At 36.5% G+C, this 25,438-nt stretch overlaps 1 protein-coding gene across 1 annotated transcript in view; it reads right to left on the reverse strand.

The window, feature by feature from the left end:
- Positions 1-25,438, reverse strand: part of SOS1 (SOS Ras/Rac guanine nucleotide exchange factor 1) — a 186,146-nt gene that overhangs the window by 95,392 nt on the left and 65,316 nt on the right. Inside the window, 4 exon segments of the mRNA XM_020976979.1 lie at positions 1,962-2,171; positions 3,300-3,464; positions 6,089-6,220; positions 16,348-16,473. Coding sequence (XP_020832638.1) covers positions 1,962-2,171; positions 3,300-3,464; positions 6,089-6,220; positions 16,348-16,473 — 633 coding nt within the window.

The raw sequence follows: 25,438 nt of genomic DNA on the forward strand, positions 1-25,438 counted from the left end.
GACTGCCTCAGTTTTCTCATCTGTGAACAACAGCACCATTCTCACAGGGTTGTTGAAGGGATCAGATGAGTTAAAATATGTTAATAACTTTGCAAATCTTAAAGTGCTATATGAATACTAGCTATTATTATTACTGCTCCTACCACTAGCAATGGCGGAACATAAAGACAGGCTTCATGAGAACATGGTGCTTGAGCTACATCTTAAAGGAATAAAAGGATTCCATGAGGTGGCTGAGGAAGAGGGGATGTCCATGGAAAGGCATGGAAAGAGGAGATGAAGGGTGTGAGAAACAAAGAGATGGCCAAGGAAGGGAGGGAGATTGATGGATAATGAAGGCTGGGAAGAAAGGTTGGCTTACAGTGATGAAAAGCTTTAAAAGATGAATGGGGGGGTGGGGTCAGATCCTATGCCAGAGGCAAAAAGAGCCCCTGAGTTCACTGAGTAGGGAAGTAACCTGGTCAGATCTGTGCTTAAGTGAACTAGTTTTGGGAGCATCATCACAGGGTGGGTAAGAAAGGATGAGAGTATGAAACAGGGTCATTAGTAGATTAGAAAGAAGGGGCCAGAGATAAGAGGCATAATAGCATAACCAACAGGACTTGACAATTGATTTGAGGGGAAGTGGGTTTTGGTGTTTTGGTTTTTGGCTGGTCCTGTGATGACGAACTCCCAGAGAAGAAACACTCTCTACCAATGCTGATGGACACCCCTTGAGAGGGTAAATGACCTGCCTGGGGTCACAGAGCCCAGTATGTTTCAGACTCAGACCTCTAGTCAGGTCTTCTTGACTTGAAAACTGTCTCTTCATCAACAAACTTTGATATAAGTCATAATATAAGTCATATTATGATCACGGGTAAAGAGGATGAGGTAAACAGCAACCATCAAAAGAAAGAGAAGTTATTGGAAAGGGTGCATTTTAGATGGAACATAAGTTAACTTTTGGATATCCTGATTTTGATTTGATTCAGTTCTGTGTATCAGTAGGAGAGAAATCGCATCTCCAGATTTATTATGATGACCACAGTCACACCTTTCATACCCACCCTATAACTCAAGTGATCTTCTTAAGTCATCTCTCTGACATAACATCTCTTTCACTAAGAAGTCTCATCTCCCTGTTGCCCATCAAATAAAATAGAAACCCTGGATGATTTTGACATTCAAGATCCTCTCTTCAATTCAATTTAACTAACGTTTATTGAGTGCCAGTTGTATGTGAGGCTCAGTATTAGCTACCAGGAATACAAGGTAGGGGAAGGAGGACATTGTATCCCCTGCTGTCAGGGAACTTACATTTTCTACTCCAGGTGATAAATGTGTATGGCAGAACACAAAGACAGGCTTCATGAGAACATGGTGCTTGAGCTACATCTTAAAGGAATAAAAGGATTCCAAGAGGTGGCTGAGGAAGTATAAAGGAAACTTAAGGAAGGAGAATTCCCTAACCCAGGGGATTAGAATGCATCTTGAAGGTAACACTTAGGTTAATCCCAGAAAGAAATACAGAAAGCAGTTGGAATTTCAAGATTAGATTTCCAGGGGGTAGGACCTGGGGGTGGGGAGAAAAGGGATGGAGACATCTCAGAGTCATCAGTACAGAGTTGAATGGAAAGGGATGAACTCACCAAAGAGAGAGACAATAGAGATAAAAGAGCCAAAGGCAGAACCTTAGGGATCACTCCTGCTTGAGGGGAAGAAAGGAGACAAGGAGCCAATAAGGGTAACACAGAAAATAAGACAGAATCATAACATAAAATCCAAAGTAGGAGAGGATAAAAAGCTCACAGCATCAAAACCTCTAGGAAAACAGAAGTTAGGATTAGTTGCTGAAAGTCAGTCTCATATTAAAAAAATTACTATTTCTGAATATTCTAAATTCAAATTTAAAAGGTTTATATGAATAAAAACCCCATATTATGGTGATTGTATTATGCTATATTTGTAATAATACTTACGTGAGAAGAAAATAATTTTGAATTGGAGACAAATGGTTCTCTAAAAACTTTAATAATGAGATTAAGTTCCCTTATATATTGTCGAACTTCAGCCATAAATGCCTTTACCAGGTCATAGTATGTTTGTTCCCCTGAAGTGGAAGGTTCTTCATCAGTTAAAGATAATATATTGATATCTTCTACATCTTGATGGAACATATCCATCAATACCTACAATAAACAAAAATGTAGAAAAGAAAATGAATGATTGGGTCACATTCAAGTTTGAAGTTAAAATTAATAAGATTTATAGCAATCTGAACAGATTTCAAAAGATGAAAAAGTACAAACAAGGTGTCATGTTAAAGTGGAAAGATGAAATCAGAGTTAGGAAAGCTGAGTCCAGGTCCTGAATCTTTCACTTAACTAGCTATGTGACTGTTTAACCTCTATGACCCTCAGTTTCTCCACTGGTGAAATGGGTAATACTTTTGCTGTTCAGTTGTTTTCAGTCATTTCTGACTCTTTGTGACCCCATTTGGGGTTTTCTTGGCAAGATATTAGAGTAGTTTGCCATTTCCTTCTCCAGCTTATTTTCCAGATGAGGAAACTGAGGCAAACAGGGTTAAGTGACTTGCCCAAGGTCACACAGCTAATAAGTATCCGAGGCCATATTTGAACTCAGGAAGATGAGTCTTCCTGACTCCAGGACCAGCAATCTGTCCACTGTGCCACCTAGCTGTAGGACTGTTACAAGGAAGGGATTTTATAAAATGCAAAATGTAATAAACAAGATTTTTATTATAATTAAAATGAATGTCAAAAGTATTGTGATTTTAAAGTAGCCTCTAAATTTTTCTGCTCAATTAACATTTTGAAGAACTTTACTGAAAAGAGAATGAGTCATTTCATAATAATAATAATATCATCATCATGATAAGGATGTTAGTCAAGAAGTATTTGTTAAGTACATACTATGTGCTAGACATTGTACTAATCACTGAGGATACAAAAAATGAGACAAGAATAAGGCCCCTGCCCTCAAAGAGCTCACATTCTAAAGGGGAAGACAATCTGCAATAATTTTGCATACAAAATATATACAATGCAAATTGTCATAGGATACTAACAATGGGTGACAGAATGGGGAGCAGCGGAAGGTCTCCAGCAGAAGGTAGATTTGATCTAAGTAAGATTAACACTAAATATAGCTTCATAAAAGAGATAATATAAAATAAAAATTTAAACACATATTATATACATTTAGATACCATATAGTTCTATCTGAATATTTTGTTAGTAACTAATCTTTTAAGAATTAAAGATTATTAGTAAAAATAAAACACAGATGTTTCCTACCTTATCAGCACACATTGCTACTTTAATGTCTTGTTTTGTAATTTCATAATGTCGTATATTCCGTACATAATTTCCAACCAGCTTTAAAATATCTGCAGAAATGTATTCTAATACTGCTACTATGTAAACAGAAACCTGGTGGTCAATTTTATACCCTAAAACTTCCTGTGAAATAAAAAGAGAAATATTTATAGGGAGTAAAATTAATATAAGGTAGAAGAGAAAGTAACGTAGCACCTTCTTTGAAGCAGCCCCTATGCACTACAGCTTTAACTGAAACCTATTTGAATACAACATTCAATTTTTTAAAAAACAGAATTTAACTTTAAGCTGTTCACCATGAATGTGTTAGCAAAATTTGGGAACAGAGAAAGAGCATCTCTAATAATCGGGTGAGATATTTTAAATAGAGTAAATTATGGCCAAGGTAGTTCCCCAATTTAGAAACTTACCTGTAAGTGCAAAAAATTAGCAGAGAAGTACCCATAAGAGCAACTTCCCCTGTGCCCCTCAAATCAAAACATCCCACAAGTAACTGATCTGGAGATGTGATTTCCCTCCTACTGATACACAGAATTTGAAAACTATGGATGTCCAGTATTAAATGCCACATCCCCCACTCCATACCTGGATGATATAATTGCTAAGGTAGAGAAAGTTGTTCCTCTCAAGCTTGGGTCTAGGATGTGTTTTTTTCCATTGAAATGATGTTATAAATGGTGGTTAAATATAACTCTAATAGTACCAATAGTACTGTATTTCAGGTACACCATAGGGTAAATATTCTTTGGTGGGCTGGAGTGGGAACTCAACCACCATTTATTACGTAATCTGTGTGTGTGTTCATTCTTTTAGGGTTGACTTGCATTAATGTTTATTTTAGTTAGTCAATCAATAAGAATTAAGTGCCTACCAAGTGCCAGGCACTGTGCTAAGCACTGGGGATACAAAGAAAGACAAAAGACAACCCCTATTCTCAAGGAGCTTACAATCTAACAAGGGAGATGACATGCAAACAGATACGTACAAACAAGCTATATACAGGATACTTAGGAAATAATTAGCAGTATCACTTCATTGAAGAGTGTGGTGGAAATGTAAGGTATAAGACCGGAAGGCAGTGGGAGGATAGGTTATGAAGGGCTTAGAATACCAAACAAGATTTGGTATTTGATCCTGGAGGTGAGAGGGAGTCATTGGAATTTACTGAGTAGAGGCGTAGTGTGGTCAGACCTGCACTTCAGGAAAATTACTCGAGTGAAGTGGTGAGAGACTTGAGGCAGGCAGACCAACCAGCAAACACAAGGTGGCAAGAACCTACACCAGGATAGCGGCAGGGTCAAAGGAGAGAAGGGGGCATTTTCATGAGATGCGATAAAGGTGAAATTGATGGCAACAGATTGGCTATATGGATAAGAGATAGTGAAGAAACCAGGATGACACCTAGGCTGTGAGCCTGAGGGACTGTGAAGATGGTGGTGCTAGACAGTATATACCACATGTTCCCAATCTTCCTAAAAACCTATTAAATAGTCTACACATTGCTAATTTAGGAATTTTTCATGGTTTACTAGGGGTGGGGAACCTGCAGCCTCAAGGCCACATGCAGTCTTCTAGGTCCTTGGGTGTGGCCTTTTGACTGAATCCAAGTTTTACAGAACAAATCCTTTTATTAAAGAATTGTTATTAAAGAAGTATTAGTATTATTAAATAAAAATAATTGTTAAATTATTATTAAAGAATAAAAAAATTATTTGTTCTGTGACAGTTGGATTCGGTCAAAGAACCACAGTTGAGGACCTAGAGAGCCACGTGGCCTCGAGGCTGCAGGTTCTTCCCCTCTGGTTCATACCTGTTTCATCAGAGAGATTCAGTAAAGAGCAAATAGAAGTTTCTATGCTATTTGTCTGAGTTCTTAACCTTTTCTGTGCCATGGATGTCTTTGGAAGTTTGGTGGTCTGTGTCTTTCTTAACCTGTTTCTCAAAAATTCATAACTGAAGTAAACATTAAATTTCAGTTACAAGTTAATGAAAATAAAGATGTGATTTCCCCCTCACATCCAAGTTCAGAGACCCCTGGAAATCTATCCATGAATCCCCAAGGTAAGAACCCCTGGCTTAATACCTTCTTTACAGATACATAGCTCCCCTATAGCAATGGTTCTCAGGTGTGGCCTTGACTGTTACCTAGTTAGTTAGACTGGTCTCTTGAAATAATAATGCTTGTAATGTTTTAAAAGTTTATAAATTTTGTTTGGAGAAATCACTTAGTAATTTATTCATATTAAAACCCAAGAGTCATCCTATGGTGTCTTATCAAAAAGCAGTACAATTTTTCCTAATAATTTTGGTGAAATATTTCCTGCTCATAAGGAAGAGTAGATGGAAGTAGGTGGAGCATAGGAACTTGTATCTGAAAAAACATATACTTTGAAAACAATCTCAAAGAATAGGTCTTTATTCAAGATTTAATAAGTCTATGATACACTTTTAGTGTTTGGGTGAAGCTTTATGGCCTCCCCCACTTTGAGAAGACTATGTTGGTGAGTTGAGATATAAGAAGTCCATACAGATAGTTATACTTAGGGCTTTCAATCTGTTTCATTATTAGTGTTGTTATTAAAGTACTGAAAGCAACCATGGCTAATTAACACATTCCTCTGTATCTCAGGACATTGTAAAAGAAGAATTTGATTTATCAAGTTACTATAACATGCAGTAAAATATCTTTAAGTGCCTTAGTGGTAATGTTTCTTTGTTTGAGAAATAAAGGAAGAATCCAACTTTACCTTCAATAAAGGGTGAATTTTTTCTACAGGGAGAGATAATGGATTTCTTCGCTTCCTCTTTTCATTAGCAGATTGAGCATCAGCTATTGCCCACTTATCAATTGGATGAGGAAAACTTTTTTGTACACGATCCTTGGAGAAAGGAAAATAGGAATTAAATATCAAGTACATGAAATCAATTATAAATTGCAGGCAATTTACTTGAGAGTGCTAGAAATAATGGAATAATACATGAATAAAGGTCTAGTATACATAGTTTTCTCAGTTTTGATTTTCAGATTTGAAAGCACACAACAAATATATTTAAGCTCATCAAAAAAAAACCCAACCAAACAAAAAAACCAAACAACCTTCAACAGCCTATCAGAGGAAATTAGAATTTTAAGTGTCAATGTATTGGATTAGTTGCATAATCAAAAGATACAATGCCCATTACATAAAAAAAGACAGAAAAACTTCTTTTGTAATAACATTGTGATCAAGGTACATGCTGCATAGAATGTTAATATGATGAAACTGAACACTAAATATTTTACAACAGACATTCCATTTAAAAATCAAAGAAACTAATTATGGTCAAAGAGTTAAAATATTTTACTAGGTAAGCTATGATGTAAATTTATTTCTACACACTCAGCCCAAAGCTATCAGAGTATTTCAGTAATTTGAACAATTTTCTGCAGAGAACAATTAGAACCACTAGAGGTCGCTACTATATAACAATGTCATAAAATTGTTAAGTATTCCTTTTAGGACATAACTAGTAGTCAAATAGTACTCCTGATTATTAATCTAAATAACAATTCCTTTTCTGACTTATCAAAATCTTAACGTGTACCTGATATTGTACAGAAAAGAAAAGGGAAAACAGATTGTAACTTAAGTGATTCAGTTCCACCAAAATGTTTTTAAAACCAAAGCACATTTGTTTTAATCTATGGTTAATGTTAAGTTTGTTGAAACTGATGAGAATTGTTGAATCTAAGAAGAAAGGCATCTTAGTACTATTTGAGAAAAATAAAAGAAATTACAATGCAGGGACAAAGCTCTAAAATAAAACAACTTGAAAATGTCCATTTCTGATTTAAGTATTAGGAGTATATTGGTCTCTTAAAAGGAATTTGATGGTGTGGTTTACCCCCTATTTTGAGAATAAGTTTTACTGTCATTTAAAAATTTGATAGATAAAAATTTCCTGTGAATCCATCAGGATCAGGAGGTTTTTTTTTCTTTAGTAGTTCCTTTACAGCTTGTTTAATTCCCCTCTGACATCATCTTCAGTTTATGCTTATATATATTTTGTTTGCCCATTATCTCCTCCATTGGACTGTGAGCTCCTCGAGAGCAGGGACTTGTTTTGTTTTTGCTTTCTTTATAGCCCCAGTGCTTAGCATAGTGCCTGGAACACTTGCCGTTCAGTTGCTCAGACTCTTTGTGAACCCACTTGAGGTTTTCTTGGCATAGATGCTGGATTGATTTGCCATTTCCTTTTACAGTTCATTTCACAGATGAGGAAACAGAGGCAAGCAAGGTTAAGTGACTTGCCCAGGCAGCTAGCATGTGTCTGAGGCCGGATCTGAACTCAGAAAGGTGAGTCTTCCTCACTTGAGGCCCAGCACTCTATGGCACCATCTACCTAGTGTGCTTGACGATGACATCCTTTGACTCCGCAGTACTGATACTGAGTATATACCCCCAAATGGATCAGAAAAAGAAGAAAAATAGCTATATGTACAAAAAAATATTTATGAGAGCTCTTTTTGTTGTAGTAATATCTGGAAATTAAGGGGGTACCCATCAACTGGGCAACGGCTAAAGAAGTTATGTTATATGATTATAACAGGATATTATTGTTCTATAAGAAATTATTAAAAGAATGGTTTTGGAGACCTCTGGAAAGCTCTGATGAAGTAATTCAGAGGAAAGCAAACAGCACTAATAAATCAACGCATGCAACATGTTCAAGAAAAACTTATGAATTATAATCAGTGGGGTGACCAACATGACTGCAGGGGACTGATGATGATGAAGCATGCCACCCAGCTCTTGAGAGAGGAGATGTTTTTGGACATGACTATATTTATTTGTTACAAAGAACGCAACTTTTCTTTTTTCATTTGTGAGAGGGGAGTGGTTAGGAGCAGAAGGGAACTAGTAATAGTATTGAGGAAAAAAAGAAACAAAAGAGAGTCATTGAAGCATTATTAAAAATGCACTCAAGGGAACAGAAGGACACTCACAGAGAAATATAGACAAGTAAGACAGCTTTAGAAGCGGAATGCTAATTTTTTTTTAAAAGCTATATATAGAAATTCCTAGTTTCACATATAATCTTTTTCTCTTCTTCTCTTTCTATTTTCTTTTCTCTACTTCAACCCCTTACCTTTTCCCTTTCCTTCCCCCTTCCCAACTCTCCCTCCTTCCTTCTCCCTTCCTTCCCCTCAGCCCCAAAAGAGTTTGTGTAGTTATTTGGGCACAGGAAAAAAAATGGAATTAAAAATCTAAAAGTGGAAAAAATCTGACAGGCCACCTAGTCCAATTCCCTCATTTTTCCACATTAAAAAACTGCGACCTATGGGTATTAAATGGGGTGCCCAAAGTCAAATAGGTAAGTAAGCACCGGAGGCAGGATTTGAATCCAAGTTCTTTGACTCCAGAAACAGTGCTCTGGGAGAAGCTATGCAACTGTGATATATTCTATATCAGGTCTGGAAAAAGAAATTAAAGGAAACATAGTGGCTGGTATTCAAATAATAGGCACTTAACAGGTGCTTGTTCAATTTGAATTTGTGTTGAAGGGATGGTGGTATGGGGGTGTTGTACCAGAATGACTTTAGGGAGGTACTTAGGTGAACCCCCAGAAGAGTCAGATGGAAAAGTTATGAAAGCAGAAATCAGTTCAGACTGCTAAAGAACAGAAAAAAAGCTACAACTATAAATGCAGATCTGATAAGCTAATAAAGGAGAAATTAGAAACAAAATATAACTTCATTATATAATGTGAAAAAGGAGGATCAAAGAAAATTTTATATATACTCCATGTCTACACATTAAAAAAGGAACTCTCAAGGTGTTACAGCAAGGTGGAGGCTTTTTTTAAACTCTTTTATGTGTTTTTAATTCATTTTAATAAAAATGATTAACAAAAAATTCTACTTACAGAGAGATTTACCAAATCATATTATGAAATGGTTAAAAAGCATATATTTTTTAAAAAAACCCAGGATGAATTAAAAAGCTGAAGGGCCCAGATAATGTGCAGCTCAGCTACAAGATACAATAGTAGACACTAAATAAAATAGAACACCAAATCAATTAAACTTTTTCTGTTGACAATAAATAAAATATTGTTAATTTGGTCTTCATTAATTTGGAACCTGTGATACTCATACGGGAGTAGGATCGTTCTTTGTTTATCTAGCCTTTTCTCCATAGCTCAAATAATGTACATAAGATTAGAAGAAGGTTTACAATTCTTAAACTGTTTTTAAGCACTTAGATTTAATTCAAGTCAATCACAAACAATTTCTTAGTTGTGCTGGGTCTGGTCCTTGTAGGAAGCACCAATGTATATGGGAGACCATGTGGTGCAAGAGAAAGAGTGCTGCACTTGCTGTCAGAGGACCTGAGCCTCAGTATCGTCTCAGGCTCTGTGTGACCTTGGACAAGCCACTTGACTTCTCCAGTTTGTACCTACTTATAAAAATTAGGCAGTTAAATCTGGAAGGTCCTTTCCAATTCTAAATCTATGAACCTATGATATATAACTATATGCTAATCAGAAAGTATTCTTATTTACTTATCAACACAGAACCACTATTCAGCAATATTTTGTTGACTTAAGTGATTTTGTTTAAATTAGTAAAAGTGATTTTTTGAAAATTAAAATCAGACCCAATAATTTATATTGGCTTTTCTCCAAATTCCTCTGAATTAGGTAAAATTTTTCCTGCATAATACTATTTTTCACTTGTAGCTTTCTAAAATCTATAGAAGCCAATCTAATAAGCATTTTTAAGCACCTCCTATATGCCAGACACTGTATTAAGTGCTAGGGATACAGTTAATAGAAAGGCAGTTCTTGTCCCCAAGGAACTTATAATCTAATTGGGGGGGCATTAGACAACACACAAAAAGAAGGAGGAAAGGTTAGGGGGAAATACCAAGGGTTACCCACAGTGTGGGCAGCCTGTTCTGTGAAGCTGAAGCCAGGAAAAGCAGCAGATGCAGAAGGGGGGTGAGTTGAGAGTTCAGTTTCTACCCTCTATAAAGGAAAGTATTGGGAAAAGTTTGGTACTCTGTCCTCCAGCCCTCTGATTCAAGGGGAGAGGAGGCTGAGAGAGGTGGTATCACTCAAAACTTGAGTTAGCAGCATGGTGGTGACTTTAGAAATGATGAGCTTATCCTAAGAGAAGCCCCTTGTTGCATGGAGTTGAGGGCAGGCAGAGTAGTAGGTGCAAAGTGAAGTGAGAATGTTGATTTTATGATTCTTCTTTCACCCCAAAATACATATGAAGTATTTGCTGTGCTCACAAAACACAATAATAGTTTGTTTTCTAGTTTACTTTTCTAGTCTAGTTTTCTCCCTAGAAAAAGAGCTACGATTATTCGCCAATGGAAAAGACAAAACTCAGAAGAACTGCAAACTATTGACAACTGTATGAAAGACTTCTCCTAATCATTAAGAGAAATGCAAATCAAAATTTAAGGTTTCATCTCACACGTAGCAAACTGGCAAGATAACCAAGGACAGAATAGTCGATGTTGGATGGGATGATTTGGAAAGACAATCAATCACCAAAGATTTACTAAGCACCTTGTATTTTCGAGGGGACAGCTAGGTGGTTCAATGGGTAAAGTGCCAGGGCTGGAGTCAGGAAGACTCCTCTTCCTGAGTTCAAATCCAACCTCGAACACTCCTTGCTGTGTGATCCTGTGCAGGTCACTTCACCCTGTGTTTGCCTCAGTTTCCTCACCTGTAAAATGAGCTGGAGAAGGAAATGACAAGCCACTCCAGCATCTTTGCCAAGAAAAATATGGTCGCAAAGAGCTGGACATGACTGGAACAACTCAACACATTTTGGAGGAACTGTTCTGGGTATTAGGGATACAAAAACAAAGAAAGCAACACTCCCTGCTCTTGAGGGGTTTATAGTCTTGCTGGCAAGGTAACAAATAAACAAACAAATGAACAAAATGAACACAAACTAAATACAAGTCAACAAGCATGTATTAGTTAAGCATTAGCAAAGCATTGTGCTAAGCACTGTGGACACAGACAGGCCAAAAAAAACCCCAAACCAAAACAATTCCCACTGTAAAGGAGCTCCCAGTCCAATGGAGAGGAGAAAGAGAAGATGACATGCAAATAACTATATATGAACAAGATATATCCAGCATAAACTGGAGATAACCTCAGAGGGAAAGGATGGCTACCTGCAACAGACCTTTTGGTCAGCCAGTCAATAAACCTTTCTCAGGTGCCGACTACGTGCAAGGCACTGTGCTGTGCTGTGAGCTCACAAAGAAAGGAAAAACACATTCCCTGCTCTCAAGTAGCTCACAGTCCAATGAGGGGGACAACATGCAAACAACCATGTACAAACAAGATATATAGAGTCTAAATGAGAGGTGCTCTTAGAGGGAAGGGATGAACCCTAAAGAAGATCCGGCAAGACTTCTTGCAGGTAGGATTTGAGCTGAGACTGAGGTGGCACAGTGGATAGAAGGTGGAGCCTGGAGTCAGGAAGATTCATGTTCAAATCTGGCCTCAGCTGTGTGACCCTGGACAAGTCATTTAACCCTGTTTACTTCAGTTCCTCATCTGTAAAGTGAGCTAGAGAAGGAAATGGCAAACCACTCCAGTATCTTTGCCAAGAAAACCCCAAATGGGGTCATGAAGAGTCAAACATGACAGAAAATGATTGAACAACAACAACAGGAGGTAGAGAAAAGGAAATAGCATTCTGAGCATGGGGGCCACCCAGATGGGACCCTCCAGCTGGGAGGTATAATGTCTTGTTCAAGGAATAGCACTGAGGCGGGCCAGTGTCAATGGATCACGGAGTACACAGAAAGGTGTAAATTACAAGAAAACTGGAAAGAGAAGGAGAAGGGGAAGGAAATAAGCATTTATATACATACACTTATGAAGTGCCAGACATTGTGCTAAGTGCTTTACAAGTATTATCTCATTCGATCCTCTCAACAACCTGGGAAGACGTATTATAATTATTATTATTTGCATTTTACAATTAAGAAAACTGAGGCAGAAAGAGGTTAAGTGACTTGCCTGGGGTCACACAACTAGCCTCTGAAGCTGGACTTGAACTCAGGTCTTCCTGAATCGTGGCCCAGTACTATACTACTATATACTATACTACACTACCTATACTATACACTATACTACCCAACTAGAAAGAGGGGCCTAGGGGTGGGGGTAAGGAGGGAGCCACGTTTTGAATGGCTTGAAAAGTCAAACAAAGGATTTTATATTTGATCCTGCAAGTGATAGGGAGCCATCAGAGTTTACTGCATGGGGGTTGCGAAGGAGGGGAGAATGACATGGTATGTTCCTGGTGCTTTAAGAAGATCGTTTTGATAACTGAGCGAAGGATGGACTGGAGTAGAGAGAGACTTGAGGCAAAGAGATCAATCAGCAGGCTTTTTCATTAGTCCAGAAGTGAGGTGATAAGAGCCTGCTTGCAGCAGGGTGGTAGCAGTGTCACAGGAGAGAAACGACAATATACAAGATGTTGTAAAGGTAAAATGAGGTAGAACTGACAGGACCTGGCAACTGATAGGTTACAGCAGGTGAGAGAGTAAGGAGTGGAGGATGGTGATGCCCTTGACAGTAATAGGGAAGTTAGGAAGACAGGAGGGTTTTTGAGGGGAGATAATGAATTTATTTTGGATATGGTAAGTTTGGGTAGGTGGGACAAGATGATAACTGAATTCAAAGGAGCTGAAGAGATGTCCAAGCAAAATAGGTATAGAGAGACGGCACAGAATAGAGCCTGGGGTTGGGGAGCTCCGTGTGGATGAAGATCCATCAGGGGAGAGTAAGTAGAGGTCAGAGAGGTAGGAAGAGAATCAGCAAAGAGTAGAGAGTATCAAGGGGAAGGAGGTGATAACAGTGTCAAAGGCTGCAGGGGTAAAGAAGAAGGAAGACTGAAAAAAAGGCCATTAGATTTGGCAATTAAGAGATCAGTAATAACTTTGGAGAGAGCAATTTCAGTTGAAATATGATATTGGAAGCCAAAGGGTAATTAGGAAGAAGAATGAGAGGAAAGAAGTGGAGGAAACTTTTGTAGCTCAACTTTTCAAGACATTTAGCCTAGAAAGACATAAGAAGATAGATAGTGGGGTTTATGGATAAAATAAGGGCTTTTTTTTGAGAATGGGAAAACATACAGTAGACAGGGAGAGAATGAAGATTAGTAAAACAGTGGGGATGATAGAGGGAGTCATCTGATGGAGGAAATGGAACAGAATATCACTTGTACAAGTAGAGGAACTTGCTTTGGCAAGGAGAAAGGCCACTTCTTCATGTGAGACAAGAGAGAAGGAGGAAAGAGTAACTGAAGGCATCTAGGTGATTTGAAATACGGAAGAGTAGGAGCTCTCAGTGAATGGCCTCATGTAAAAAATATGACGCAAGATCTCAGATGAGAGTGTTGGGGAACCATGGGAGGTTTGAGGAGCTAGGAAAATTTTTGGAAAAGATGTTGTAGTAAGTTGCATAGTGAAACAATTAGGAAAGTATAAAAGGACTTCCCTGCCCCAGTGAAGGCCCAGGTGTAATTGAGTGACCAATTTGTAATGCATCCACTCAACTCAGCACACGAACATAGGTGAAGGTAGTGGATGGTGAGAATAATGCTTGGTAGGACAAGACTGGCTACAAGATAAGGGGGCAAAGTACCCAAGAAAAGATGATAGTATAGACTTGAACTGGTTTACCAAATGATCCAACATGAAGAAGAGAAGACAGATTGGCCAGTGCAAGGTTGATGGTCAAGGAACAAATTGAGGAGCAGAGAGATTTAAGGTAATGGTGAGGACAAAGAAAATGTTTGGAAGGGGTGGGTGTGAGTCATAAAGTAAAGGAAAAGATGAATGGATAAGAGATTATAATGAGATAAAGGAATTACAGAGTTCATAAACTTGGAAGTAGAATGCTTGTAGGTGATGGCAAGATCAAGAGTCTGACCTTTTCTTCATGTAGATGAGGTGGGGTGGCAATTAAGAGGTCATTGGCATCTCTGAAGAAAGAAACCTCAGTTGATTAAGAGAGTTGGTTGGTCAGTCAGTCAGCAAGTATTTATTAAGTACCTCATAAGTGCCAGACATTGTGCTAAACACTGGAGATATGAAGAAAGGCAAATTCATCATCCCTGCCCTCAAGGAACTCAAAATCTAATTATGGAAAAACATGCAATCTATACAGTGTAAATAGAAGGTAAAAAAAGTCTCTGGCTGAGGACAGATTCGTGCTGAGTCTTGAAAGATTCTTGAAGGAAATTACAAAGCAGGTATGAGAAGGAAGAGCATTCTAAACATGGGAGACAGTAGACTCAGATTCATGAAGCTGGAGCTGGAGTTGATTGAGGAATGGAGAGGCTTTAAGAGAATCACTTTGGCAGTAGAGTAGAGGATGGATTAGAGTAGGAAGAGACATTAGTCAGGGAGATCAAATAGAAGACTATTGCAATAATTTAGATGAAAAGTGATGGGTCCTATACAGAGGAAGTAGATGTGAGTGTAGAGAGAAAGGAACATTTACAGGAGATGTTTGGAATAAACAAGTAAAATCTGTAACAGCCTGGAAACATGGGGTGAGTTCAAGAGAAGAATGGAGGCTGACACTAACGTTGCAAACCTGGGTAACCAGGAAGATGGTGGTACTCTCAATGATAATGGGTAATTCAGAGGAATTGGAATTTGTGAGAGAAAGAAGCCAAATTCTGTTTAGTTTCCTCATATAGAAAATGAAGGGGTTATACTAGATGATCTCAAAGGTTCCTTCAAACTCTAAAATTCTACGACTAAAATTTTTGAACTAGACATGAGGAAAATTGAAGACACTGTTAAAGGTTAAGTTATCTAACTGTCTTTTGGCTCCAATTAGGCTCAAGTAAGAAATAAAGGTATTAAGTTCGAAGAGTTCAGTTAGAAATGAGGAAGAACTTCTTGAATATAGGGGTAATTCAGGTTATGAAAATTTCAGTTCTAATTCTGAACGGCTAAGATGTATTCCAAACCATCTTCTAAATAAAGTATTCAACAAAACAATCAAAGAGAAATTTGTTGGAAAGATAGAAACAGAAAAACAGAAAACCACTTTGAAATTAAATAATATCATTAAAAATTCAGCTAGTCCTAAAGGGTACATTTTGTTTTGTATCATTTTGCTTTTCAAAAGCAAATTTCTAACATGGCAAATAAGATGTTTATTTCACAAATCTAGAAAGGTAGCTCTAGCAATCATTTGCATAGAAATGATAATTAAGCCCATAAAATCTAACGAGGTTATTGAGAGAATTGGGACAGATAGGATCCAGGGCAGAATACTGAAGAACATTCAGTTTCAGGAAATGATATGGATGATATTTGAGCATGGAAAACAGAAGAAAGAGTCTGTTAGGTAGGAGGAAAACCAGGAGAGAACCATGTCACAAGAACCCAAAGAAGACAGATTTTTTTAAAACACTAGAAAAAGCTAAAAAACATATTTTGTAATGCTAGGGATTCAATAGGAGTTAGCACATTATACCATTGGCACAAAGCTACTATTTAGGTAGCCAACTTATTCAAAAACAAAATATGGAACCAGACAAGTAAAAGCTTAATTCAACCAGCATCTTTAAAAAATAAAATCTTATTTTTTTCAGTGAACAAGCATCAATTTTATCTCCTGCACAACTATTCCCCCCCTCACTGTGAAAAAAAATAAATAAAAATAAAACCCTCCTAGCAATTATGCATAGTCAAGCAAAACAAATTCCTGTATTGGTCACATCCAAAAAATACATGCCTCATTCTGACTCTGAGTCTATCACCTCTCTACCAAGAGGTGGGTAGCATACTTCATTGGTACTCTAGAAATCAGAAACTTATCTAATACAAAGATTAAATAGATCTATTCTTTATTTTATAATATCGTAAATTTTTATGAAGAGCCAATTTAATCCCCCAATGGCATTACAACACCACACACATAGAGATCACACACACTTACACATGAAAAATTATCATACCTCAACATCTAAAACGCTGCGGGGTTGAGCTTGGCACAGCATACTTAACAGCTGTAGAATTAACTCTTCCACATACTGGAGAGCATCCTCATTTGATGCAAGTGTAGGATGGACTTGCATCTGGACCTACAACCACAAAGAAATGTAATCAAACTTAGTTTTCGCTAGTCAATGTTCACAGTGTACTATACATGAATTTGGTAAATGTGATAAAAAAATTTTAGTGAAAAACATATAATTGCATACATATAAAGTAAGGTATTACCAGCTGATTACTTTTTGTTATTAGATTTTTAAAACAAAAAATAATTTAAAGCAAATACATGCTTTCTTGAGTACATGCTTGTTGATGAATTTATTTTGTATTCATGATATACATATATATGATTGCTTGACCGTTAGAATATGAACCCCTGGAGATTAGGGAATATTTCTGTCTTCATCTTCCTATCCCCAGTGCCCAGTACAATTCCTCAAAGTTACTAGGTGCTTAATAAATATTTGCTGATTGTCCTTCTAAATCAGCCCTTCCAACACTATTTCATCTTTTGTTATTTTGCCAATATACTAAGTGTGAGGTGAAACCTTAGCTTTAGTTTGTTTTACGTTTCTCTTTATTAGTAATGATTTAATATTGTGGTCAATAGTTTATAATTCTTCTGATTGGCTTTTAAAGCCCTTCACAACCTGGCCATTTTCTACCTTTCTAGTCTTCTTACACTTTCTTCTTCTCTAAGTACTGTATAATCAATCCAAAGACACTGAACTCCTTGCTGTGCCTTTAGCAAAACACTTGACCTCTGTACTCCAGGCATTTTCACTGGCTGTCCCCCATCACTGTAATTAACTCATTCTCTTCATTTCTCCCTCCCCACTAAAACCCCATCTTCTACAAGAAGTCTTTCTCTAGTGCTTTCCCTCTATTGATTATCTCCAGCTTATCTTGTTTGTTCAGAGTTGTTTGCATGTTGTCTGCCCCATTGGACTGTGAGCTCCCTGAGAGCAAGAACTGTCTTTTGCTTTCTTTGTATCTCCAATGCTTGACACAGTAACATATTTATGGACTTAATGACTGACTGGAATCATATCAGGGCTTGGCCACAATATTAGCTCTGTGACCTTGGGGAAGATAATTAACCTTTCAGTGCCCAGATAATTCTCTATGAGTTTCAATGAGTTTCCTATAGCAATGAAATCACAGGTTCTAATTCCCTTCCTTCCCTCCCCATTCATATCTAAACTCAGTCTCAGGTTATTTTAGAATTCCATTGAGTAGCACTCTACTGACTACAAATCTGTCTGCCTCAGTTTTCTCACCTCTCAAATGACAATAAGAAAAGCCCTTACCTCCAGGGTTATTATGAGGATAAAATAATATTGATAAGATGCTTGGCAAACTTTAAAGGCTATGTAAGTGTTAGCTATTAATATATTATTGTTGTTATTGCTGCTTCTGTTAGGCACCAGTGGCAGAGTGAAACTTTCCATAAATGATATTCAAATTTGGTTCCTAATATAGCAATACAGAGCAATTCCTGAAATGACTCACATTTAAATTATGTTTTATGGTTTGTAAAGTTTGTTCCTCAATAAACTAATTGAGGTATGTTCTGCATTATTATCTCCATTTTACAAATAAGGGAACTGAAACTCTAAAACGTTAAGTGACTGCCCATCCTGATACAGCTATTTAGTGTCTGAGGAAGGGAATAAGCATTTACATAGTGCCTACTACGTGCTAGGCACTTTATAAATATTATCTCACTTGATCCGCAAAACAACTAGGTAGATACTGTTATTAACTCCATTTTACAATTGAGATAACTGAGACAGAGATTAAGTGACTTGTCCAAGTTTACACATCTAGTCAGTGTCAAAAGGCTAGATTTGAACCTGGGTCTTCTTGACTCCAGGAGCTGCAGTCTACACCCTGCACTACCTTGCTGACAAGGGATTTGAATAGAGAAATATAGCATGAGTACTATAATAGTTCACAGCATTTTGATACGAAATAAAATCATTTTTCCACATTTGCCTAAAAAAAATCTGTCCTTTGTGCATTCATGCCTTCCTACTCCCTCAAGTACTAGTCACCCCCAGGAGTTCCTATTTCCCCCCTCCCAAGGTAGGACAAGTGGTCCTTTCAAGCACCAATATCCTAGAAAACATCCAGAGCAAGGTCCCCATCTCCCTTCAAAGAACATCTCTCTTCACTCACAGAAACATTCAGCATTAGAACGAACCCCCTTCCCACCACCAAAACAAAGCCTCCTTCTTTCTCCCTTCTACCCTTTTCAATTCTTTCCCCCTCCCCTCACCCACACCCCTGAAGAGAGCAGATCATATACCTCTCACAGCTAAGGGGTGGTGATGTATTCTTAACTCGAGATAGAGGCACTTATAAAAGATAAAATAGATAACTTTGATTACATGAAACTGAAAAGCTTCTGCGCAAAGAAAAATAACATACCTAGGGTAAGAAGGAATGAAGAGGAAAAAATCTTTACACCAAATTTCTCTGATAAGGGTTTGGTATCCAAGATACATAAATAATACATACACATGGGTAGTACTAATAGCCATTCCTTAATAGTTAAGTGGCCAAATGATACGAATAAACAGTTCTTAAAAGAATTGCAAAGTATTCCCACCTACATGAAATAATGCTCCAAATCACTAATGAGAAAAATGCAAATCAAAATTACTCTGAAGTTTTACCTCATACCTTGCAAATTGGCAAAGACAACAAAAATGGGAATAGTCAATTCTGGAGGGATTATGGAATGAGGAATACTAATACACTGTTGGTGGAGCTCTATGAAATGGTACAATCATTTTAAAAAGCAATTTGGATTACGCAAATAAAGTAACTGAAATGTCCATACCTTTTGAACCAGAGACTCTATGACTGGGCTTATACCCAAAGGAAGACACTGAAAAGATAAAGTCTCCCCTCAATAACAAAATATTTATAGTAGCACTTTTCTGTGATAGCAAAGAAATTGAAAAAAAAGGATGGCCAGTGATTGGAAAATGGCTAAATGAATCATGGTACATGAATGCAATGAAATATTACTATGCTACAAGAAATGATGTGTGTGATGAATACAGAAAAGCATGGAAAGATCTACATGAACTGATGCAGAGTAAAGTAAGCAGAGCTAACAATAAGAATAAAAATAACAACAGCCAACATTTATATAGTGCTTATTATGTGTCAAGCACTGTGCTATGTGCTTTACAATTATTATCTCATTTGATCCTCACAACAACCTTGGTAGGCAGGTACTATAATTATCTCCATTTTACAGATGAGGAAACTGAGGCAACAGAGGTTAAGCGACTTGCCCAAGGTCACACATCTGGGAAGTATCTGAGACCAGATTTGAACTCAGATTTTTCTCACTCTAGGTCCAGCACCCTCTCCACTGCACTGCCCTAAAAATATACTTGTAACTATAATAATGTAAATGGAAAGAACTATCCGTCAAAAAAAATCAAAAGTGAATGTAACAAAATTAAAATCAAGTAGGACTCAAATGAAGAGACATGAGACAACTGCCCCCCAAACTACCCTTCTGTGGAGGCAGAAGGCGCACAAGGATTACACATTGCACGTGTTTTCAGACTTTTTCAATGTGTCTATCAGTTGTGCCGCTTTTTTCACTTTTTTCAAAAAAATACTATTTTTTATATGGGTTGATTATCTGGAAATGGGAGGAAAAGGGATGCTTGGCATAACTATAACTATGTAAGAAACAGAAGATATCAATAAAAACTTATTTTTGAAAAAATATATAAAAATCATAGTATCAAAACTCTATAGAGTTCTAAGGGAACTCAGGGGCCAGGTAGTCCAACCCCATCATTCTACAAGTAGGAAAGCTGAAGCCCACGAAGGTTAAAGTGAACTGTCCAAATTAACAAGTTGTAAATATCAGAGATGGAATGTGAACTCCTGTCCTCTGAATGTAAAGCCAGTGCTCTTTCCAAATAGAATGAAATAAAAATCTTTGCTAAAAAATGTAATCTGACAACAGTTCTTTTGTAAAAACAATCACACTATAGAAAACTTGGTTGATAAAGTAGATAAAAATAACTTTCAATTTTCAACTTTCTATTAACCTATTGCTTCTACTATGGTAATCTACGCAATAGAGCAGAGGTTCTTAACTTGCACGCTATGAACTTATATATATTTATTTACAACTGTATTGCTTTCTGTTGTAATCTCACATATTTAATTTTATGCATTTAAAACCATTATTTTGAGAAGGGCTCCCAAAGCTTCACCAGATTGCAAAAGGAGTCCATGGCACAAAAAAGGTTAATAATTCCTGCTATAGAAGTATTTCTAATAGGGGTTGTGAAATACAGTGCAGGGTAATTTGGCTAGACCTTTTTGCATTATTTGAAAAATCAAAAGAATTACTGAATGTGTATGTGTCAACTCCTAGCTATTGGAGACATATGAATCCTTTAAGTGTACTTAGGAATCCCTTGGGTAAACAGGATAAGAAATCACTATGTTGAATTCTAATGAAATTTTAATAGTCTTTTCTATCTAATGGCTCTCTCAAGAATGATTTGAAAGGCTTCTAGATGCAACTTCGTCTGGGCAGGCTCCAGATCAGTAGTTTGATTAAGCCACAAATATAAAAGGAGGACCTGGAACTGAACTGGTAGTGCTAAAAGCTACAAACTATAATAATAATAATAATTATAATAATAATAATAATAATAATAATGATAAAAAGATTTAAATGTTCCAATTTGCTCTCAGGAAGATTCTTTAGTGAACAGTTCAATGTCTTAGAAACATTATCTAGTTGAAGAATAAGCAAGGAGACAAATTAGCTCCTTTTAAATAAACAAAACAAATATCTTAGAGACAATTTATTTGCCAAAGCTTTCCTGACATCAAGGACAGAGTAAAAATTTTCTGTCTTTCTCCTATTTTGGCAGTTTGAGAATGTCTGTTGACTTGCCATTTCATCTAGGGGGGAAAAGAAACTATTTTTATTGTGTTTCCTGGATAAAAAGTGTTTTTCCCCCAAAGTACATATAGCTTCAAATTTGGTCACCAAAAACAATTCAAGTTTTAATCAGTAAAGTAGCTTTCAAAAAGAAAGTTACTTAACTTATTAGCAATTAAAACTAATTATAGCTGGGATAGTGAAGGCTCAACTAACTATACATGAATATGTAACAATTTCAACTTGGATTTAAAAAAATTTTTTTGAAGTCAATACTCATTCCATGATAAATAACATATTTATATTGCCTTTTATGGTTAAGGTTTTACATACATCATTTAAGCCTTACAACAACTCAGCAAGGCAGGATAAATAACATATCATCTCCATTTAGGAAATTAGAAAATTGAAGGTCAGAGGATTTGTGACTTCACCACAGTCCCAGGGCCAGGAATAAGCTAGAACAGCAATCCAGGTTTTTGGATTCCAAGTCCATTGCCCTTTATATCAGTTTTTCTTAAACTTTTTGGCCACTTTGTGGTTTAAGGAATAGCAACAGAACACATAAATGTTGATCAGGAGTCTGAGGCATTTTATCTTCTAGGAAAAATGGAAGATAAATGAAAACTTGACAAATCTGGAATTGACCAGAGGAAATTAAGCATATTTTTATATCAAACAAGTGTCACAAGTATTTCTTATGATATAGATTTTAAGTTCTTCTTAAGAAGAAAATGCTTCTAGAATATTTACTCAAGGACCCAATAAACATTGCACAGGACACCAGGATTCTAGGAACCATAATTTGGAAAACACTACCTACCATTTGCCAGAGCTACAGAAATTCCATCAGGGTATTATGTTTTTAAAATATAATTTAGCAATTATCAGGGATCATTTCAGAAAGCACACTGTTGAGGACTCATTCACATTTTAAAAAAGATTTGTACCTGCTGAAAAGCAATGGAACTAGTTCTGAGAATACAAAATGAGTTGTTAACCTTAATTTGTTTTTTAAAGGCTTTCACTATTCACTATTTTATTTTCACTATGTAATCCAAGGTATGTAGGTGTCATACAAAAAAGAACATTAAATTATAGGAAATAAACTCATTAACCAAAGAAATACAAATTTGATTAAATTTTATACTACTTGCTAAGCCCTGGAGATATAAAGACAAAAAGAAAAAAAAACCCACTAAACAGTCCCTTACCCTCTAGAGCTTACATTCTAATTGGGAGTGGGGAAGGGAAGCAAATCAGTACTGTCATTGATACCAGAAAGGGCACGTCAATCAATTAGCCTAAGCATCAATTCACCAACCATCACAGTGATTTTTCTTACCAAAACACCCCAGCCACCAACCCTCAAAATATGATGTTTTCAGGAGATATGCTAAGCAAGCTCAAGCCCAGAGCTGTTGTTAAATTTTCAATATGAGCATTTATACCTCAGAAATCAGTAAGCACTTGAAAAAATTTTTTTTGTTTTGTTGATTGTCTAGACCAAGTGTCAAACTCAAATAGAAATGATCCTTGAAACCACCAATTAACATTTATTTATGTTTTGTTGTATTATTATTTATTTTGTTAAACATTTCCCAACTAAATTTTAATCTGGTCCAGGTAGTACGTGGGAATAGCCCTGAGTATGACACCTCTGGGCTAGATTTAAGGGAAGGGAAAGAAAGGGAGGAATAAGCACTTATATGGAGCCTACTATGTGTGAGGCACTGTGCTAATGACTTTACAAATATTGACTCATTTAGTCCCAGTAACAACCTTTCAAGATAGGGGCTATTTTTATACCCATTTTACAGTTGAGAAAAGAATCAGATCAGAGATTAGTGATTTGCCCAGGGTCACATAGTAAGTATCAGAAACCTAATTAGAACTCAGGTCCTCTTGATTCCAGGCACAGCTCCCTATCCACTGTGCCACCTAGGTTCCTCAAGAAGGTGATGAAGAAAATGTTAATAATGTAGATTAAACCTGAAAATGTGTCCTGCATACGTTGTTTTTTGAAAGGCTGCTGTTAAACATTTACCAGCACTCTCCTGGTTGTTCCTTCCATTAAAATGTAAGCTTAAAGACAGAAACTGCTTCACTTCCCTATTTATATCCTTAGCTAACTTAGCACATAGTAGGTGCTTGGCACATAATAATCATTAAATTGTGAGTTCCTTGAGGGCAGGGCCTGTGTTTTGCTTTTCTTGGCATCTCCAGCCCTTAACTAGCAAAGTGTCTTTTCATTCATGACATCCACTTACATTAAGTAATAAAAGATAAAACTTTATGTTTTACTTAAAACAACATTAAAATACCAAAATATTTATTCACAAAAATTAACACAAATATCACTACCAGAAAATTTTGAAATTAATCCTCCTCCTTCAATTCTATCAAACTTTTAAATGACAAATAATAAAGATACTCTCCAGGTTGCATTGCTGTAACCTACTCTATAGGACTTCTACCATGTCACAGAAACTTCCACATCCTAGAATCTCATTCCATCTCTGGACTTCTTCCATTGCAAGTACCTCTGACCAACAGCCTCTCCCTCTGATTGACCGGTTCCTCCTACCTAAACCCTCTAATTTAAGGGGGAGGACCAGGATACCCAGGTCTTCAATGATCTCTAGTCTATACTACAGACCCATCTCCACAAGATTTCCTCTACTATGTCCAGAGCCAAGAAACATCCAGTGGCCTCCTTCCCCAACGTTTTCAGCTGCTGTATATACGTTATCTTCTCCCATTAGAATGTAAGATCCTTGAGGGGAGAGATGGCTTTTCTTTCTGCTTGCACTTGTATTCTCAGCCCTCAGCACACTATCTGTCATGTAGTAAGCACATAATAAAGGCTTATTAACTTGATGACATTATAGAAATAATTGTCAAAAATTGAGAAAGCATTCTACCAGATTTCTTTTATGAGACAAATATAATCCTGATACCTAAACCAGGTACAGATAAAGCACAGAACAATAAACCATATTATCAATACCATTAATGAATACCAATTCAAAAATTTTAAATAAAATCCTGTCAGACTACAGCAATTTAATAAATCAAAAAATAAAAACTACTGAGGAAAGGACTCCCTATTTAATAAAAATTGTTGGGAAAACTGGAAATCAATCTGGTAGAAATTAGGCTCGGACCAACAAGTTACATCATATTACATGATGCATTTTAAATGTATCACACTATTAAAATATAATAATATTAACAATATAAATATATTGCACTATTAAAATATAATAACATTAATAAAACAAATAACAGAAGAGAAGCAGATGACATGTCTCATAGCTATGGGTAGGAGATGTATTCTTAACCAAACAAAGGATAGAGACAGTTACAGAAAATGAAATTGATAACTTTGATTAGAGAAACTGAAAAGCCTTAACAAAGACAAAACTAATACAGGAAGAATAAAAAGGGTATCGTCAAGTGAGAAAAAGGGTCAAGTGAGGAAAAAAAAGCTTTGTATCAAATTTCTCTGATAAGGGTTTGATATCAAAAGTACATGTAAACCATTAACAAATATACATAAGAGCAAAAGCCATTCCTCAAGAGACAAGTGATCAAAGGAGATGAACAAAGAGTTTTTAAAAGAAGAATTCCAAACGTGTAAGAATATTCCAAAAACAACCCTAAGGTTTAACCTTACACCCTGAAAATTGGTAAAGACCACAAAAAAATAGCAATAAGTATTCTGGTGCCTTGTTGGTGAAGCTATGAATTAGTACAACTATTTTGGAAGATGATTTGATTATACAAATAAAATGTCCATAACCTTTAACCATTACAGTATAAGTCCTTGAGGTCAAGGACTATCTTTAGCCTCTTTCTGGATCTCCAGTGCTTGGTGCAGTGCCTGGCACACAGTAGGCACAATAAACATTTATTGGCTGACTGCCCAGAGAAATCACTACTAGGTTTATCGTCCAAGGAGGCCAATGATAAGAAGAAAGTCTCCACATACAACAAAATATTTATAGCAATACTTTTTGTGATAGCAAAGAACTGAAACAAAGTAGATGCCTACTGATCAGGAAATGGCTAAACAAACTATAGTATGTAAATGTAACAGAAAATTACATGAT

Source organism: Phascolarctos cinereus, unplaced genomic scaffold (assembly GCF_003287225.1).
Source record: "Phascolarctos cinereus isolate Bilbo 61053 unplaced genomic scaffold, phaCin_HiC Scaffold_2;HRSCAF=192, whole genome shotgun sequence".
In the NCBI taxonomy this organism is placed as follows: Eukaryota; Metazoa; Chordata; class Mammalia; order Diprotodontia; family Phascolarctidae; genus Phascolarctos; species Phascolarctos cinereus.